Raw genomic sequence first — 16409 nt, 5'->3', positions numbered from 1 at the left:
TAAGCAAAGAAGCAAATACTAATTTTTTTAAAAGTATATCTAAAACATATATCCATAATCCTTCTTCTAATTCTCTTTATTTTAGAAACAGTTCTGGTAAACTGGGTTACCTCATTTCCCAGTTAACTGCAGATTAGAAGGAGCAAGTTGGAAATAGGAGTGTTAGAAACTAGGGAGTGCTAGAGACCTAGATAAAGTTACAGAAGTAAAAATAAAAATAGCAGACATAAGAACTCTCTTTGACTATGAACTCCATGAGGGCAGAAATTTTCTTTATCATTCTATACTATATCCCCAGTGCCTAGCATAGTACTGGCACATGGTAGGTACTTAATAAATAATTGATGAACAACAGAATGTTTAACAAACTGCAAAAGCTAACATTCTGGATCTACATTTTTTATAAAGCAAATAGTTCTATACACCTTAACAGACCCTGATAGTAAATCTACATAAGCAAAAACATTGATATTCTTATAACGACACCAATTTTGCAAAAACAAGTAGTTATGTTTAGATTGGTCAGTTTATCAAGATCGAAAAAAGTGTAATATCCAAGATGGCAACAATAAAAAAGTTAGTAAGCTTCAATTATCTAAAATATTAATTTAAGAGAAATATCTTAATCCTCAATTACACTGGATGAATGGATTGTTAATATAAAATCTTTGGCAATAAAAAACCCACCTATTTATTATTAATTCTCAGGCAACACTGTAGTAATTTTTAATTTTATTAACTTACTTGAAATGCTACATAAATACTACTGAGAAATAATAATACAGTAAATATATGAGACGTCTTCAAAAAGCTCATGAAAGATTCATATTATCTTTCAATTCTACTTTTCCACAAACTTTTTGAAGTACACTCATCCATAACAATACTGATTTTATTACTGCAAAGTAAATATAGCTAAACAAAACAGTATCTCAAAATAGGTGGGAAAAACTCACACACTCAGTTCACTATAAACAGCATTTTGAAGTTTCTTTTCCCAACCTGTTAAAAAAAGAATAAAATATATGAACATATTAGTTTTTTTAAATAAACATATATCATAATTAAATTCATCTCACCCAAACTTTGGCATCATATTCATTTGTGAAAGAACTTTGTCAACTGCCAATCGCTGTGTGAGTGTTATTAAGGAATTATTTCCTACTTACCACATCCCCTGGCTAACACTGAGTGGCAAAGTCATCAACATGATATTATTTTTAAGTAAAACTATTGTACCATTTTCTCAAGATGGGAGAACTTTTCTTCTTCACTATCGAGGTGCTCAGTGAATGCCAAAATCTTTGGATATTGTACTACTAACGCTATGAGGAATGTGCCAAGAGAAGGGCAAGAAACAGCCAGGCACCTGATAATGATAGATCACAAATAATTAGTTACAATTAACTAGTCAGTAAACTCCTGGACACCAGAAGCAGATTATTGTGAGTTACCACCACTCAGACCAATTAGCTCAGCTGCTTACTAACTACATCTCACTTCCCATGTGCAGAGGTTAGGATAGGGAACGTCTCTTCTGCAACATAAAAAATTAAGATTTTGTTTTTGTTTTCTTTGAAAGCATAGAAAAGAGGTGAAAAAATTGTAGAAGGAAAAAAGCTACGACTGCAAAGTAAAAAGACAAGTTACTTAACTAAGGAACTGCTTAATATATTCAGGATGTGTTTTGGCCATGAAGGCAAATAGTATTTAAAACTGATTAATGCAAAGCAGTCATTCCCACAATGTTCTTGAATTTTTGCACCACTGAAATGTCTAATAGTTACAATTCTTCCCAAAAAAGAAATCTAGTCGGCCACAGTTTTTCACAATTTTGAATGAGTAATTGGAAGGCAGTAATTGGAAGGGATAAAATATTACTTATTTTGCCTTAAAGAATTAGGAATAAATAAAGCATTTTCTTATTTTGCCTTAAAGAATTAGGGGAAAAAATTACAAACCTGATATTTTAAAGAATTCCTTAATATCTTCTTTTAATGATTCAAGTTTAATCTCAGGTCTCTGAAGACTGGCCTAATTTGTTTAAAAAGAAGAAAAATAAGAAGAAAGGAAAAGACAGAGGTCAAAAGTAAATCATTTGGGTTGATATTTAACACTAATAAAATTTTACAAAAGAAGTGCCCAAATATGTATACTATTTAAAAAGTACTCTTTGAGGATACAGCACCTTAGATTTATCTAGAATAGCTCATAAGAAAGACTTCCTTTCTCACCTACCCTTAAACTAGAGGATCTGTTATAATACACTGAAGTCTACTCAAAATATAAAAACTTGCAGCTTATGAATACTTAACTTCTTTATCTAGGGTCTCAAGGAGAAAAAAATACTAAGATTTTACAAATCTATTCCCTTAATACTATACCCAACATACGAGTATGTGGCACCTACAACTAATGACCAAAAAGCCAGTTGCATCCATGCAAATAGATCTTTGTATAGTATTTTCCTCTTTCGATTGCTGCTCAATGTAAGCATGTATTTGTTGTGCATATTTATGGAAAATACATAAAACTACTAGTTCATAAATGCTTATTAATGTCTCATCTTCAAGTGCATGCTTTCTATTCTACTGGTTTTCCACACTACAATTCTGACCAAAAATATTATTTTCCTGCTTGTAATGGCTTTGATTACTCTCAAAGTGTTGATGTTTCATCACCTAGCTCTTTTATCAAATTCTAGAAGTGTATTTCTTGAGAAGGCACTTCTATTAGGGCACGTCGTAAGCATTTCATGCCTAAAAAACCAAAAATTGGTCTTATCTTCCACTCACTACCTTGTTCTTTTTGTTCTATTTCTAAATCTTCATCAATAAAATTAGCATCCACAGAACTTCCAAGTCAGAAACTTCAAAGTTATTCTCCTTTTTGTTTGCTTGTTAGGTTTTTTTAAAAAAAAATTCTTTTAGACATTTACTTGTACATCTTTGTGAGGTACAATGTATTGTTTCAATATGTGCATATACCACACAATGATTTACTTAGGGTAGATAGCACACTTTGTACCTGTTAGTCCACCACTTCTCCTCCCTCCGACCCCCCATCCCCTTTCCTGGCCCCTGGTAACCATTATTCTACTCTCTACTTCTATGAGAACCACTTTTTTTTTTTTTTTTTTTAGATTCCACATATGAGTGAGATTATGCAATATTTGTCTTTCTATGCCTTACTTGCTTGACTTAACATGATGGCTTCCAGTTCCATCCATGTTGCTGCAAATGATAGGATATCGTTTTTTTCCATTGTGTATATATACTGCAGTTGTTTTACCTATTCATCCATTGATGGGCATTTAGGTGGATTCCATCTCTCGGCTATTGTGAATAGCATTGCAATGAACATGGGAGTGAGACTGTCTTTTTGAAATATTGTTTTCATTTCCTTTGGGTATATACCCAGTAGTGGATAGCTGGGTCATAAGGTAGATCTATTTTTAATTCTCTAAGGAACTTATTTTCCACTGTGGCTATACCAAACTTATTCTCAATTCCACCCTAACTTTTCATGATTCAACCCTTTTCTGAGAAGATGGCAGCAGTGACAGTAAGATTTTTTTTTTAATCTCCCCGATTTACACATTGAAAACTGACCAAACAACTAGATAGCAAAACCAAAATCCCATGGAAAATACTTACAACAAAACTGGGTGACAAGACATCCCCTACAAACCCAAAATACAAGGGTACTTCAAAAAGTTCATGGAAAGATTCGCATTATCTTTCAATTCTATTTTTTCAGGAACTTTTTGAAGTACCCTCATACAAGCAGTTGAAGACAAACCAACATCCACAAGACCTACATGGTATTAGCATCTTTACAGGAAGCAGAGGAAAGCAGTGGGGTATCTGATGTATGTGAAAACAAGAGAATGCTAAAATAGCCAACAAATGTACACTCGAATACATGATGAGCCAATTTTAGAATAGGAGCTAAAACTGGGCAGGGTTTTGCCTAATCCAGTATAGCTGTTGAGGTCTGAAGAGACTGAAGCAGTTTAGCACCTATGAATTCTTGAAACTGACCAATCAGGGCTCCCTTTCCAGACAAGGTCACACTGAGGAGAAAATGTTGATAGAGTAATCAAAATTGAGGATGATAGGGAACTAACTCATTTAGTTTAAAACTGGTAAATCTATAGGAACTGAACCCCTGGGTAACCAAATAGTAAATGAGGGGAAATAATTCTTTATAAAAGTTATTCCAGCCAATAGCTAAAATAGATATCATATAATTAGAATATCACAATTTTGCAACCCCCACTAAATTACTAACTCTAGGCATTGATCAGGAACGACTATTAACACAGCAAAAGAGACAACCAGACATTATGTGCTTCTCAATGAAAGAACACTCTACTGCCTATTATCATGCCTCAGGGATGTCACCTGAGTCTGATGAAGCCTCTAGGTCCAGCTGTCAACTTATAAGGCATGCAAATGACAAAGGAACATGCTGATCTGTACCATGAGTTTGCGATCAGAAAAATCCAGGCTGTGGAAAAGTCTAATGTCAAATAGCCCAACTCTGCACCTGACAGATTGTAAAGAAAAAGAAAGGAAGAGGAGAAAACCTGTAGATTAAAAAAGACTTAAAAGACATATCAAAAAAATTTTTAAATGTCAAGACTAGGCTATAATGTCTAGGGATATACATTTGCTTAATAAAACTATCACAAAATGCAGGAAAATGATTATCATAAACATCGGTTGTCAGGGAGGGAAGAGTTTGTGATTGGGATGGGGCAAATGAAGGGGTGTCTAAAAGGGTGTGTGGTATGGCTGGCAACGTTTCACTTCTTTGCAGGGTGACTGTTATAAAATCGTTACCCTTATAATACATTATAGATTTGTTTTGTGTATTTTCTGTTTATATTTTATTTTACAATAAAAAGGTTCAAAAAAGAAAAAATATGTCTCCCAATCTAATCCTTCTCTCCATTTTAAAGTCCCACATTTAGTCTAAGTCCTCATCATTTCTCATTTCTGTTACTGTAACACCTTCTGAACTACACATCTTGCCACCTTACTTAAATTGCAACCACCATCCACCTGGCATTCCCAAACCCCCTTACTCTATTTTTTCTTCTTTCTTAGCATTTGTTACCTCCTAACATATTGTAAGATTAATTTATTCACTGTGTTTATTGGCATAGTGTTTAACTCATTACACTAGAAGTGGTAAGCCTCACTAGGGCAGACATACTTGTCTTTTTTACTGTTGTATCCCAAGTGTTTAGAAAGTTACTTTCACATAGCAGGTGCTCAATAAATGTTTATTACATGAATGAATCAATTTCTCCCTTGTCTAGTCTATTCTGCAGCATTTTCTTCCTAAAACATAAGTCTCTCCTGGCTGTGCTCTCCACAGCATACACAAGAAGTTTAAATTTTTCAGCAGGGCATACTTGGCACTTCATAACGTAGACCAAACTTATCTCTACAAATCCATCTCCTGCTTCTGCTCCACCAAGATAACAACATCCTTTCTTTTCTCACACCTCCTCTCCACACATACCCTAATCTCTAGTCATAATGAATTATATTCACTGATCCCCCAACTGTCAAGTCCTCCAAGGGCTCCAGGCTTTTATACATGTTGTTTCCCCAGATGTTGTACTCCCTCACCAACTTGGCAAACACCTACTAGATTCCAAGTCATCACCTCCTTTCCTAAGTCCCCTCAGCAAAATAGAGCATTATATTTCTTGGCTATAGCACTTATAATTTTCGGTCCACCTATTTATTTTTTTGACTAGACTATAAATTGCATCCCAAGTACTACCCTGGCATTAATTGATGCTTGACAAAATTATAATGACCAAACCATGTTCTATCCTTTTTAATCAATTTTCTCCCCAAATAAATAAGATATAAATAAATAAAACTTGATGAAATTATTTTTATATTTTTATATTTATTATTTTTATATATTATATTTTTATATCCCCAGAGGTAAGTGTTTATAATTGTAATAGCCTTCCTGGCACTCTCAGCACACTACCAAATTAAACTGATAAGGAAATCAAAGAGAAGTAATTGGAAATTTTTATTTTGAAGATAAATCCTAAAATTACTTATCACACATACAAAAATGAGACAAAGATCTTCTGATCGTATAACTGCTAAAACTATGCATAACATGGTCTTACTACCACATGATGTGTTACTGGCTCATTCATTGAACATCTTAGCGGCATCCCATGACAGGGGCTTGCGTTGAGCAGATGCACTTGTGCTTTGCTTGGCCAACACCAAGCACAGCATACCTGCTGCAGTAGCATCCTCACCTGTACAACATACCATGAGCAAACATGCACAAGCCTGAATACTTAAATATACCAGTGCAGAGGTGCATCCTTTCTCATCAATGACATATTCGTAAGCTGTCCCAAACAAATGAAGAGAGATAAAAGAAGCAGGTTTTTTTCTGCGATCTACCCAGAAACAAGTAAATTTGGAAGCACAATAGTGGACGATGCGCTAAGTCCTTGATATTTAATGCATTTGAAAGTGTTGTTTCTTAATATAATTTTTAAATTAAATATTTTTAAATAAATAGAACTTTTCAGAATCCTTGGATATAACAGAGCAGTTTAAAAACCACTTGGGACTAAATTAGAGTAGGAATTTGGCATCAAAAGATCTGGAATCATCTCTCAGCCTTATTTACTAGCTTGGCCAAGTCATTTAACCTCTCTGCATCTCAGTTTTCTTCTTTATGTAATAGATAATAAGTGAGAGCTAAAAAGAAACAATCACAATAATACGTTGAACTTTCAGAAGAATCAAAACAGAACTGTGGTTACTAGAGGTGGGAAAAGGAAAGAAGGTGGGGAGACAGCAAGAAATTGATTAATGGACACAAAGATTGATTACATATTATAATGATGAATATGCTAATTATCCTGATTTAATAATCACATATTGTACACAAGTACCGATAGTCAACTATGTACCCCACAAATACGTATTATCAATTATGTTTCAAGAAATAATTTAAAATTGCAAGACAAAAAATAAATAAACGAATAATACCTGAACTAAGTTGTTGTGAGGCTAGAACAAAAAAAATGTTTAAGTTATTTTTAAGGTGTGAAGTCCAATATAAATTAAAGTTGTGTTATAAAATATAAAATGTGCCCATATGGCAATGCACTAAAATATTTGTAAAAGATTAGCAGGAAAGGGGTGGGAGTGGGGGCTGGAGGTAAAGGTTTTTAAAATATCTACAACAAAAGTTAAGCCTTATCTTTTAAACAAAGTGCTTCTAGCTCACTATAAAAGCTGGTGAAGAATATGTTCACAAATATAATGTAGGGAGATGGTGTACGGTAGATTCCTAGTTATGGTCCAGCATACATGCTGCGCCCATTTATTTATGTTGATTCTGACATCCTCCACCCTTTTGTACTCTCGAAAACATATGGCCACCATCCAACCCCCAAACCCCCAAAACCCAGTTTCATTCTATTCCTACAAAAATAGTCTTAACCCAAAGCAATGGCCACTAGCAATCTTAAATTTCTAATCTTGGTGAGTAAAGGAAACTGGAGAAGCAAAGAGGCTGAAGTAGCAGCTGAGTCAAAGAAGCTGAGAGATAAGCTGTACTCCATCAAGTACAAACCAGGGCATAGAAAGGTCCACAAAGAAAGTTCCAACGATCCTTTAATTCCCTCTAAAGATGCCCTGTCCTCTCCACTTCTCAACTGTGCCATCATGCTAATCCTGGACTTCATCATTCTGTGCTTGAAGAATCACAGAATATCAGGGTTAGAAGGGACTATACTTATTTTATGTCAACTAACCATTTAATACATTTCTCCTCTCTTCAAGAGATTTTCTGTCTTAGAAAACTAACTTTGAAACTCTAAACTAGCTTTCTAGATTAGAAACTGTCTACATCCCTACCTCAGCTAATTCCATCTTTGAATTATTCTGTTAGAAAGTTCTTCCTGATTCTGAGCTAAATCAATTCTTCTTAGCTTCTGCTGCCACCCCTCCCCCAACCCTACCCTGGGGTCACAGAATAAACTTTATCCCTTTTCTGCAAGAGACCTTTAAATATTCAAAGATAGCTATTGTGTCTTCCCTGAAGCATCTTTTCTCAAGGCCACATGCTCATGTATGTGGCCTTCAAGTTCTCTTCATATAACAGAGTCTTCAAGTTCTCTTCATATAACAGAGTCTTCAAGTTCTCTTCATATAACAGAGTCTTCTTACCACCCTGGCCATTCTTTTCTGAGCAAGGTCCAGTCTAACTTGTCCTCTACTGTTGCAGCTTCCTAACTGACCTATTTTACTTATTCCACTAGACCACTAACTCTCAAACATTTTAGTCTCAGGACCCTCAAACTCTTAAAAAGTATTGAGAAACCTAGAGTGCTTTTGTTTATGTAGATTATATCTATTAATATTTACAGCAGTAGAAATTAAAAGATAAACAATATTTGTTTATTATTATGATGGTTCCTCAAAAAATTAAACATAGAATTGATTCAGCAATTCAGTTCTGGGTATACACCCAAAGAATTGAAAGTAGGGACTCAAACAAATACTTATTTGTATACCAGTGTTCATAGCAGCCTTATTCACAATGGCCAAAGGTGGAAACAGCCCAAACGTCTCCAGACAGATGAATGGACAAACAAAATGTGGTATACAGTGGGATATTATTCAGCCTTTAAAAAAGAAGGAAATTCTACACATGCTATAACATGGATGAACTTTGAAGACATCATGCTAAGTGAAATAACCAGTCATGAAAAGACCGATACTGTATGATTCCATTTGCACACGGTACCTAGAGCAGTAAAATTCAGAGACAGTAGCATGGTGGTTGCCAGGAGCTGGGAGAGGGGAGAATAGGGAGCTGTTGTTTAATGGGTAGAGTGTCAGTTTGAAATGATGAAAACGTTGTGGAGATGAGTAGTGGAGATGGGTGCACAACAACGTGAATGTACTTAATGCCAATGAACTGAACACTTAATGGTTAAAATGGTAAATTTTATGTTATGCATATTTTACCACAATGAAAAATTTGTTGAATTCATTTAAAAATAACAATAATAAACCAATCATATATTAAATAATAACCTAAATATTTTTATTTAAAATAACTATTTTCAGAAACAAAAATTAGTGAGAAAAGAGGCATAATTTTACATTTTTGCAAATCTCTTTGATGTCTGGCTTAAAAGAAGACAGCTGGATTCTTAAATCTGCCATGGAATCCAATCTGTGGCATTGTGTTATTTTGCTTGATGTACATAAAAAAAAAACCAGCATCACATATATATGTAACTGGAAAAGAGAGGAGTATTTTACTATCCTTTTCAGATAATTGGGGACATTCTCCTTTGATAGTACACCAAAATTTGACAAGTAGTAGTTTCCTAAAGATTGGTTGCAATGTGGAATCTGAAACATCAATAAACTTTTCATACTCTATAACATAAAAATGCATTGATCTACCTTGCACATTGAATTGATCTTTTACATATACATGATTTTGTAAAATCATGCATTGGTCTTTTAAATATATTGGTTAAGTAAGTTATGCAGTTGAAACATTTCATTAAACACTATCAAAAAGTAACATTCATTAATATCACCACCAATATCATCAGAAAAGTCTTTAAGTACTGTAAAGCTATCAAGTGCAAGTAGATACAAGTTTTCCAAAATATAATTTTCATTTAAAGCTCTAATTTGATCATTGGCAACACAAAATAGCTCTCCTTGAAGTAATGAGTTTACTTAGCTCATTTTAAAGAAAATACTTGCCAAATACCCAAGTATGAGTAACAATAGTTTGGGGTTTTTTTGGTTAGTCACTCTTTCAAGTGTTTCATTAAACAAACAAACAAAAAAAGCAGTTCAGCTTGTAACTCAAATAATCACTAAGTGCTTTTCTTCTAGATAACCATCTTATTTTGGTATGCAGCAGAAGTGATTTATGTGTACTTTCCATTTGTCGAACAGAATATTAAAAAGATGTGTATTCAAGAGATAAAATTTAATAAAGTTAATAATTGTTTAATGTTTCATCAAGGACACACAAATACAACTGACCTTTCCTTTTTCACTGTGAGTATGTGGTGGTGAAGAATTCAAGGACTACTAGTAGAGTTTGATATCAGCTCCATGATTTGTACTGAGAAACCAGCAGTTAAACCCATCACCATTGCTTTTGTACCACCAGTGTAAATGTCTGCCCAATTAATAAGGCCAAAAAAAAAGCAAGTCTTAGCATTATTATAAAATAATTTTGACCTGAAAGGGTAATGGGGCCACCAGGGGTCCACAACCCATACTATGAGAACCACTGCACTAGACTATAATGCTTCTTGAGGAAAAGTGTCTTTCATCTCTGTATCGCAAGATACAGCACAGGAGCTATCACATAGTAAGTCCTTCTAATTAACGCATTTGTCCATTCTTCTATGCACTAAGATTTCTGAGACTGACCTACAGCCTGCAAGACCTCATGGGAAGCACTAGAGGAATAAGACATTGTCCTCATTTTCTGGGAGTTTTAGTCCAGTAAGGAAGATAACCAATATAAAAAAGCCACAATAAGAAAGAAAATACGTTATAACAGAGGAATCATCCATAGAAAAAGTAACAATTCTAATTAAAGAAACTGGAAAGGGGGAGCAAAGCAATACAAGCTGAGGGGATAAACTGAGCAAAAGCATGGGAATGGTCTTGTGCACTGTCGGTTTGTGGAATAGAAAAAGACCAATAGAATGCAGGAAGAAAAAAAAGTTGAAGCTGAAGTTGAAGCACTGTCTCCTACTCCTATCTATCTTGATCACCAGTGCTAATTAATGTTCCTAAAAACCAACTCTATGCCTTCGCCATCCTCAAAATATCTCAATGACCCTTCACTGCCTAAAGAATCAAGGCAAACTCATTCAAGCATTTACAACCCTCTAAAAATCTAGTCACATCCAACCCGTAAAATCTTCTCTCTCTAGGAACGCCCTACAACAGGAACCTTTTGCTTAGCCTTCTCACCGACCCTATATTGGGAATTCACTCCCATCTTCCCACCTTGAGTGCCATCCAAGATGTCTCCAATGCCCATCCATTTCCTCTCAGTATACTTATACCCTATTTTTTTTTTTTTTTTGCATTCTCCTTTCAGTTATTAATTGAACACTTCCTATGTGCCAACTGCTGGGTATAAAAAGAAAAACAAGGTATCTTCCCTCATCTTTGAGGAACTCACTGTATATTGAAGGATATAAACAAAAAGCTAAGAGAGAAGTGCTATTAAAAGAAGACATAATGCTCTTACCCACGTCAATCCCCAGACATCCTTTCCTTATTAGCTAAATTGTATTGGACTTTGTCTAATTTCTCTCTAGAGCCCATCACCACCGCAGATGAGAGGCTCAATTAAAACATGTTGAATTAGGTATCTCCTCTTCTTCCTAATACTATGTTTTTTCTAAAATTGTAGACCAGACTTGTTTCTGTAATCCTAGCAGTCCCAGTGGACACACATTGTCGCCAGGATTAAGTTTTAATTTCAGATTGGAAGTTTTGGCTCTGTGAACATCGACCATGCCTTACACTCTATGTTGCTTAATTCCTGCCCTGCTTTGGTTTCTCTCATCTTAGGATGGATCCCTCACTGGCTTTCTTTTGCTGACATCCCCAAGCCCACCCACTTCTCTGCCAGCACTGGCTGTCTTTTCCTCCCTTCCCCACATCTATTCTTCCTAGCCTCCTTTCATGATATACTTTCAGCCTGAAACAGTTTTCAGTTGACATTTAGTAATCGATTTTCTCCCTCTCATTTCAACTTAGTCTGGCCTAATTCAAGAACCCTACATGACCTTCTCTAAGCAACCCAGTACTGAGACAAAACATGAAGAGTTGCACTTACACAAAGCAAACCTACATTTTAATACTTATCTTATCTCTCAAGTATATATTCTACAGAGACAAGAACTTCTTTTTTGTGAACATCTATACACCATCATTCATTTCTCCACTCTCTTATTTTCCAGGATTAAAGGACACGACAGACCGTAGCCAAAGTAGATATGGGTGAGGATGATACCACTCCCTAGTTCACACTAAATGCTGTCAGAGTCCCTAAATTATTAATTTATATATGAACTGTGGTAATCCAATCTGGAGTTTCCCTTGTATATACCAAATCCTACCCTAAAAAGATATCAAAGAAAGAAGACATTAAATTATAATCATGGCACAGGCCTTTCAATACCAACATATGCTTAATATAGGTGTAGATATAATTTTATAACATTTTTAATAAGGAACACTAGTATTGAGATGCTCTGGGGTTCTAAACGTATAACAACCTATTAGTTGTATTATTCCTTCTCTCTCTAGAGCCTGTCTTCTTTCAGATTCTTTCCTTTCCCAATTCTATTATTCATAATGACAATCTGAGCAATGAGACTTATTAAACACTTAATGGAATGGAAATAACATTTGGAGTTTTACACAACATCCATTTTAAAGACAAATACTGCATAATAACACAAAATAACAGTGCTGATCTGGTGCTAACCATCAAATTTGGAATTAGGCTATCACCTGGTGTCTAGAAGATGAGTGAGCAAATTCAATTTCAAGATGCAGGTTGACTTCATAACAAAGTAATTCAGGAAAACTCAGAAAACAAAAAACATCCCAGGGGCGGGGGCTGTGTGAAAGGCCTCAGTCACCCCACCCCAAGCCCAGCCATGACCAAACCACCACTGGAAGCCCCCTGGGCTCCCCTGCTGGAATGATGGGGGTGCCACAGGCCTCAACCACAACAGCCCTTCCTCCTGCCTCCTCTTTCCACCCTCTCTCCTCCTCCCCCCCAACTGCTCCACCACATCTTAGAATGTGAAATAATAATAATAATAAATAAATAAATCATTTTTTTAAAAAAAGGAAATAAATCAGGGGCATAAAAAAAAGAAAACAAAAAACATAAACCGTATATAAAGAACAGAAAATTCCATCACATTCTTAAATAATTAAACTTCTATATATAAAAGGGATACACTAAAATACAGTCAATGTTTAATTATCTGTGCTAACACAGAAGAACTAGTAGTGTTGGAGAAAAATCTAAAAATCACTTATATGTGGCTTTGAAATATTCTATGTGATTTTATTTTTCTAATTAAGTAGGGCCAACACTGCTCTGGAACTTTCTGAGTGTTGTATCCAAACAGACAAAATGGAGGCAGTACAGAAAAAGCTGATGGCAGGGAAATGCCTTTCTGGTTAAATTGTAAAAGGCAGATAACAAATAAACAACCAGTTATTAAAAGTGCATTATCAAAACTGATTGTAAAGTTGCCTTTTAAGAGTTATGTGATTTCTATTAAATGCCTGTGCTAATGGATATAAACTAAAGCAAAGTTGGTATCGAATATTTTTTTCAAGTCCAAGATTACACTTTTTAAAAGATCTATAATTATATTATTTTAAAGTATGAATCTGTATTACAGATCTTGTATTTTATTTATCTTAAGAACCAGTGAAATATGTTTTTTAGTTTCTCATGTCATCTCCTTATTCTGCTTCATCTTGCTTTCTGTTCCCTTGCCCAACTTCCTGCTATTTCAAGGTAACTAATGTCCTGATGTTATATGTACAGGATGTTATAATCCTTTACAGTAGAAATCCTGAAACCTGAAAAGATTTGAAAACCAAGTTTTTTCGCAACTGAATTGGTGGCAAAATCTGTCCTGACTTGAACTTAATTGATGGCAAAATCTGATCTGATCTGAACTGACATAAGACTACCTATAGTCCTTATTTATCACATTAAGTGTAAAAATTCACACATTTCGCTACAGAAATATTAAAGTATATAATTATAAGGTACTGCCAGACCCTGATAGGGATATTAAATAACATACAGAAAACCCATGAATTACCTTTTTAAAATTTGAAAAAAATATGAATTCCTAAACATATCTGGCCCCCAGTTTTGGATAAAAGGATTATGAACTTGAATGTATTTATCCGTAATACTATTGTACTCCATGAAGGCACAACTTTATTTTATTCCCTGTTGTATCCCCTGGGCCTAGAATTGTGTTTGACACACAGTAAAATCTCAATAAATACTTGTTGAATAATTATATTGATAACCACATTTAATTAACATTGGTAGGTTCAAAATAGAGAGGAACAAAAATATTTCTTCGAGGCAATAATTACAAAATGAAGTTATATTATACACAGGTTTTGAATCTCTGATTTGCAACCGTGAAATATAAAACTTTGAAAACAAAATGTTGTACCATCACTGTTTATTTTCTAGAACCATAAGTTTTCTGATAAATTGGGAAACAGCTATTAATTTTAGATCCCAAATTTGAATAAAAGGAAACACTTAAAGGAAAAACATTTTCAAAGAAAAGCAGAATCAGACACCAGACTTTGAATTCCTTAAGGGCAACAATGCTTTTAGTAAGCTTCTATCACTTAGTGAACTATCTGGCACACATTAGGTACTCAAAATACATTGTTAGCGTGAACATTAGTGGGGATTTACTCCATGTAATAAATACACGTTGAGCACCTATCTGTGCCAGTCATGCTAGGTGTGAAATGCAGCAGAACAAGAGAGACATAGCCTATTCCTGTCTTCAGGAGGTGCATACTTTAGAGGGGAAGGCAGACATTGAAATACAGGTGTGATGAATATTAGAAAAAAGAAAGTTCCAGGTACTATCCATCACCAAAAACAGGTACCCAATCTAAGCTGGGAGGTCATGGAGACTCTGATTTTAATGGGGGGAGAGGGGTAGAATTGAGTTAGGTAAAGAGGAGCCAATGTTTCAGGCAGAAGAAATAGCCTGTGCAGCTATGGCAGAAGAGTAGAGAGTGAAGGGCAGAGTGCCACATGAAAGAGAGTGGGTAGAAGCCAGATCATCCAAGCTTTGTAGGCCTGGTCAAGGATTTTGGACATTTTTCTAAAATCAAAGTACTGAGGGAGTTTTAAGCAAAGAATTGGTACTTCATTTGGACTTTCAAAGAACACCAAGCTTCTTTTTACAAAGCACATACTATGTGCCAGGCATATTATCTTGTTCAATCCTTACAAAATGGGAGGTATATTTCCGAGTTGGATGGAGTGGCTGATCAGCACCCCCGCCTAGAACAACTGGTAGAGCACCCCATTTCTCACCCCACCAATACAAAAATCATCTATTTGAAAGAAGAAGAGAGCTGCTGAAAAAACAAGAATTACAGTAACAGAAAGGAGAGAATCTTGAATGGTGAACTGGCTACGTAGCCATGTTTTCTCTGGAATTATTAGCCTATTTGGGGCATGGACAAGAGGCTGAAAATAGGACAAATTCTGAACAAAGCCTGGTGGAGGGATACTAAGGGCAGAAAGAGAAATAAGCAAAACTTCAGCACAGACGTTTGAATCACATGGCCAGTTTTATCCTCAAGAAAATTTTTTAATACTGAGACACTGTGAGGTGGAAGGCTAAAAACGGAAGCAGGAAACCAGTGAAAAGTTTTTTGGCAGTCTAACAAGAAGATTAGAGTTTGGGACCCAAGGAGGAAAGGACCTACAGAATACATCAAATTCTTAGTTGAAAACCCCGGAGAGTCAGGAAAGAACCAGGGGAAGATTGACCCTGAAAGACTAAAACCCAGACTCAACTCAGCACATTCCCTAATTGGATTAAGGTAACTAGTTACAAGACTACCTTCTCAATGGAGGAGAGGGTAATCCTCTAAAGGAACGTATCATCTAGATGCTCTACTACTTTTTGTACACACTGCCTGGCATTCAATAAAAATTTACAGGAACAGACAAAAATTACACAAACAAAAGCTAAGGGAAAAAAACACCATAGAAAGAGATCCACAGGTGATCCAGATATTGGTGTTAACTGACAAGGACTTTAAAATAATTATGAGTTATATATTTTGAAAACTAGAGAAAAAATTTGTATATCACTTTCGGTAGTATGGACATTTTCACAATGTTGATTCTTCCAACCCAAGAGCATGCGATATCTTTCCATCTTCCTGTATCCTCTCTAATTTCTCTCAGCAGTGGTTTGTAGTTCTCATTATAGAGATTTTTCACATCCTTGGTTAACTCAATTCCTAAGTATTTTATTTTTTTGGTGGCTATTGTAAATGGGCAAGCTTTCTTGACTTCTCTTTCTGCATGTTCACTATTGGAGAATAGAAATGCTATTGATTTTTGTGTGTTGATGTATCCTGCTACTTTGCTGAAATCATTTATCAACTCCAAGAGGTTTTTTGTAGAGGCTTTAGACTGTTCGATATATAGGATCATGTCATCTGCAAACAGGGACAGTTTGACTTCATCTTTTCCAATCTGGATGCCCTTTATTTCCTTCTCTTCTCTGA

At 35.2% G+C, this 16409-nt stretch overlaps 1 protein-coding gene across 2 annotated transcripts in view; it reads right to left on the bottom strand.

The window, feature by feature from the left end:
- Nucleotides 1–16409, bottom strand: part of TBC1D19 (TBC1 domain family member 19) — a 154081-nt gene that overhangs the window by 123734 nt on the left and 13938 nt on the right. For both annotated transcript variants that reach the window (XM_063108149.1, XM_063108150.1), the window contains exons 2-3: nucleotides 1962–2034; nucleotides 957–1002 (exon numbers count right to left, since the gene is read on the bottom strand). In XM_063108149.1, the coding sequence (XP_062964219.1) occupies nucleotides 957–1002; nucleotides 1962–2034 (119 nt within the window). The remainder of the gene's footprint in view (nucleotides 1–956; nucleotides 1003–1961; nucleotides 2035–16409) is intronic.

Source organism: Cynocephalus volans, chromosome 9 (genome assembly GCF_027409185.1).
Source record: "Cynocephalus volans isolate mCynVol1 chromosome 9, mCynVol1.pri, whole genome shotgun sequence".
NCBI classification, from domain to species: domain Eukaryota; kingdom Metazoa; phylum Chordata; class Mammalia; order Dermoptera; family Cynocephalidae; genus Cynocephalus; species Cynocephalus volans.
This window is presented reverse-complemented; position numbering and strand designations above follow the sequence as displayed.